Source organism: Helianthus annuus, chromosome 14 (genome assembly GCF_002127325.2).
Source record: "Helianthus annuus cultivar XRQ/B chromosome 14, HanXRQr2.0-SUNRISE, whole genome shotgun sequence".
Lineage (NCBI taxonomy): Eukaryota > Viridiplantae > Streptophyta > Magnoliopsida > Asterales > Asteraceae > Helianthus > Helianthus annuus.
This window is the reverse complement of record NC_035446.2, coordinates 115715172-115719214: the sequence shown is the minus strand read 5'-3', so window position 1 is coordinate 115719214 and position 4043 is coordinate 115715172. Positions and strand designations below refer to the sequence as shown.

Genomic DNA, 4043 nt, shown 5'->3' with positions numbered 1-4043 from the left:
CTTAGAGGTTAAGGATTTTATTTTTTTATAAAGTCAAGTAAAGGGGGGGACGAGAAATTACAAATATACCCATCATGTGTCTGTCATGTGACAAATAATTAACCAGGTTAATAGGTTGAGTTAGACTCAGGGGACAAAATAATTAGTTATAGAGACCACGGGGGGGGGGGGGGGACAACTATTAAAAAATCATATTTTGATCTAATATAGTAAAAGTGATATAACCACAAGGGCCAAAAACGTAATTTACTCTAGAGATATTAACATAAAAATATATATAATTTTTAAAGAGATAAAGATAAATAACTTTTTAAAGGAAAAAAAAAAGATTTTTACTATACATAAAGATAAATTATCAACTTTTAAACCACTTGATTACTCAAATGATCTCGCATATCGTTTTATAGTCTAGTAACATATTTGGGATGGGATAAAGCTTTAGAGCCGGGTGAAGGGCGAATACGGGTGGCGTCGGTTCGTTTTGAATGGGAGACCGGGTTTTACCGGTTATTCCACTGTCGTATCTTTGAGGGGGTGGAGGTCGGGTTTCCACGCATCTAGGAGAGCTAAGGGACGACCTTGACCACAACACATGGTGTCACAGTGATTAGCACATCGTTCCTTCCCGTTAAAAAAGAAAAAAAAAGCTTAATAAATGATGAATCGATAAACTATTTTTGTCGGTCATTTATCCAAATGTTAAACAACAAGAAGAAGCTGATTAGTACAATAACCAATCCGAAACAACCTGGATCCTCACTCAGTAGCCGCCGCCCTTCCACTCCAGAAATATATTCCCCCTCATCCTAATCCCATTCCTCCGTTGAGTCAATTCAATTCCACCACTCTCACTATCACTCTCCTCATTCCATTCCATTTACTTTCAGATACTCCATCACAATTCCGTAATTACCCTTTCTTTTTATTCCTTTTCAATAAAGTTCTGAAAAATATTCAGGATCTGTGTGCGCCCGCTGCTTCATTATTTTTTATTATTATCTGATTATTTTCATTCCGCTTTCTCCGTAAATCATTTCTTTTTTATTGAGTTAAATTTAATCAGCACGTAATTATTATTGTATATAATGTGTTTGTTTTGTAGAACCACAATCGGATTTTGTCAACGCCGATGCTTCTAGAACCTACCCGACGTCGTTTCAACGTTTTTCTCAACTTCTATTAACAAATTTGCTGCATTTTGTTTTTCTCTGTAAGTCATTACAATAAATTTTACTTTTTTTTAGTTCTAATTACTGTTTTTTGATAATTTTTTTCGATAATTTTTGTTTTATATATTTTTTTTGGTGAATTTTGAAATTAGGGTTTGTGAAACAATGGATTTGGGGGCAAAATCAGTGGATGAAGTGTTGGAGGAGATAATGAGGATTCATAAATCGCTTCCTGCAAGACCTGCAATTGATGATGTTGAAGGTGCCAGAATATTAATTCGAAATTTGGAGGCTGAAGAACAAGCGAAAATTGAAGCAATTTGTAAGCAAAAGAAGCGAAAAGATGTTCCAGATGAGTTGTTTAATGTGCTTGTAGAGATGCAGAAGCATTTTGTTAGGTTCCAGAGTGAAGAACAGAAGAAGGAAGCTGTTAAATTGCTGGATCTTGAAAATGCCCACCAACTGTTTGATGAAATGATTCTGAGAGCTTCGGGTTGTTGCGGTCCGCGTGGGACGCAAGCAGGTGCATCGGGTGCGTCGAGTTCGAGTAGTGTTGCTAGTTATGCTTCTCCGAGTGCGGTGAGTGTGGCTGCAAAGCCGGTCTCTGTTTCGAGCTCATACTTTGATAAGGAGCCTGCGAAAACTACTGAGTTGGTTACTAGAGATGATAGCTATGTTAGTAAGTCGAAGTCAGTGTTTAATGGCGACTCAATACGATCAGGGTTTCAGTCGAGTGATGTTTTGAAGCCGAAGATTGTGGATTCGACGCTAAAACCTGCTGTTGGTTCTGGTGAGTTTTGAGATGGTTTATTTTTGTTGTTTTATTTTGTTAAGTTGATATTGAACTGTTGTCTGTTGAAGTTTGACTGAAGTGATGGTTTTGATATGTAGGTCAAGGTGATTCGAAAATGAATCTTATGAAGCTTGCTAGTTTGATTGAAGTGTCTTCGAAAAAAGGAACTAAAGATCTGAATCTTCGGAATAAGTTGATGGATCAGATCGAATGGCTTCCCGATTCAATCGGGAAGTTATCTGGCTTAATCACACTAGATCTATCAGAAAATCGTCTTGTTACATTACCGTCTTCCATCTCAGGGCTTTCATCATTGACAAAGCTCGATTTGCATTCCAACAAAATCGTTGAACTTTCGGAATCTATCGGTGATCTTCTCAGTTTGGTCTATCTCGATCTACGTGCGAACCAGTTGTCAACGCTTCCCGCTAGCTTGAGTAGATTGATCCGGCTTCAAGAGCTTGATTTGAGCTCAAACAACCTGTCGGTTCTTCCGGAATCAATCGGTTCGCTTGTTAATCTACAAAAACTCAACATTGAAACCAATAATATTGAAGAAATCCCACATGTTATCGGTCATTGTGTATCGCTCAAAGAGCTTCTTGCAGACTACAACAAACTTAAAGCCCTACCAGAAGCTGTAGGAAAACTCGAGTCGCTCGAAACGTTATCGGTTCGTTACAATAACATCAGCAGGCTGCCGACCACCATGTCATCACTGACAAACATAAAGGAGCTTGATTTAAGTTTCAACGAACTTGAATCGGTACCTGAGAGCTTATGTTTTGCTACCACTCTCGTAAAAGTCAACATCAGCAACAACTTTGCTGACCTAAGATCACTACCGAGGTCCATCGGGAACCTCGAGAATTTGGAAGAACTCGATATGAGCAACAACCAAATACGAGTTCTTCCGGATTCATTCCGGATGCTATCAAAGTTACAAGTGTTAAAAACCGAAGGGAACCCTTTGGAGATACCACCACGAGACGTTCTTGACAAAGGCGCTCGGGTAAATTCTCATTTTCATTATCTTGTATTATTATATGATTAAAACTTTCTTTCCCAGTATTTGTTGTTAGCTAACTTATATAACCGATATATGGTTTTCAGGCGGTTGTCTTGTACATGAACGAACTTCATGAGAAGAAGGACGAGAAGGTTCAACCAGTCAAAAAGAAGAAATCATGGACTCATATTTTCTTTTCCATGTCTAACAAACGCAAGCGGATCACCATGACTAACTGAACACGTAACTTGCACGAGTGTCAAACCGTCAACGAGTTTTTATGTAAGTCCTTAGGTCACATTCTCATCATTCATGTTCACATATCACACTAACTACCAAAACACCTGAGGCGCTGCGAGTCTTTATCGCGTAAAAATTGAATTTTGGATCTGACCCTTATATTAAAATAGTTATAAAAGATATTATATATGTTTATTTTTTCTGTATAGGTAAAAGATGTAGGCAGGAAAATGGAAGGAAGGTGATGAACATGTGATATTGTGAACAATTTTAGGCTGTATCTTAAATAACTAGTTTGGAGCTACTACAGAGGGATACTGTCATCACATGCTAATGCTTTTACCTAAATTCAGGAGATGCTGAGCTGTCATGGGGTGGAACTATGAACAAACCTAAGTTCTTCAAGTATGCTTCCTCTCATTCCCTTTATAGACATACTTTAATACTGTATTGTTATTATTATTATTGTTATATCTTTGATTAATTATTTTATTTATCGTGTAACCGGAAGTGTATGTTTGGTAAATACCAAAGTAGATGATAGTTACAGTGAATAAAATGAAAATTATGTGTGATTTACACGTTTGAAATGAAATGAAATGAAATGAAAATCTGTTAGGGGACATATGAATTTTATTTATTTCAACTTGTGTTGGCTTCTGAGTTGCAAACCCATGTGTTGATCACGATGGGTTGGCCCATGTTTCCTAAAGTGTGTTCTTGTGATAATTATATAACGGGAAGTTATATAGCTGTTGCCATGTCAACATTATTGGGTTGCTGTAAGCATCACAACAACATCATGTTTTGTGTATGTGTGTCCAATGGAATA

General features: G+C 37.3%; 1 protein-coding gene across 7 annotated transcripts; it reads left to right on the top strand.

Moving 5' to 3' along the window:
* The first annotated feature begins 718 nt into the window (after positions 1–718).
* LOC110909140 (plant intracellular Ras-group-related LRR protein 4) lies at positions 719–3834 on the top strand. 7 transcript variants are annotated; one of them, XR_002575181.2, is made up of 7 exons: positions 719–905; positions 1103–1210; positions 1322–1959; positions 2061–2974; positions 3076–3253; positions 3421–3452; positions 3565–3834. XR_002575181.2 is itself a non-coding variant. In XM_022154155.2 (6 exons), exons 3-5 carry the CDS (start codon positions 1335–1337, stop codon positions 3208–3210), a joined length of 1674 nt encoding a protein of 557 aa, XP_022009847.1. In that variant the 5' UTR covers positions 719–905; positions 1103–1179; positions 1322–1334; the 3' UTR covers positions 3211–3253; positions 3421–3834. The 7 variants fall into 7 exon arrangements, 6 of the variants coding, with proteins under 6 accessions (XP_022009847.1, XP_022009848.1, XP_022009846.1 ...); XM_022154155.2 differs by having other exon boundaries at positions 1103–1179; positions 3421–3834; XM_022154156.2 differs by lacking the exon at positions 3421–3452.
* The last annotated feature ends 209 nt before the right edge of the window (positions 3835–4043 follow it).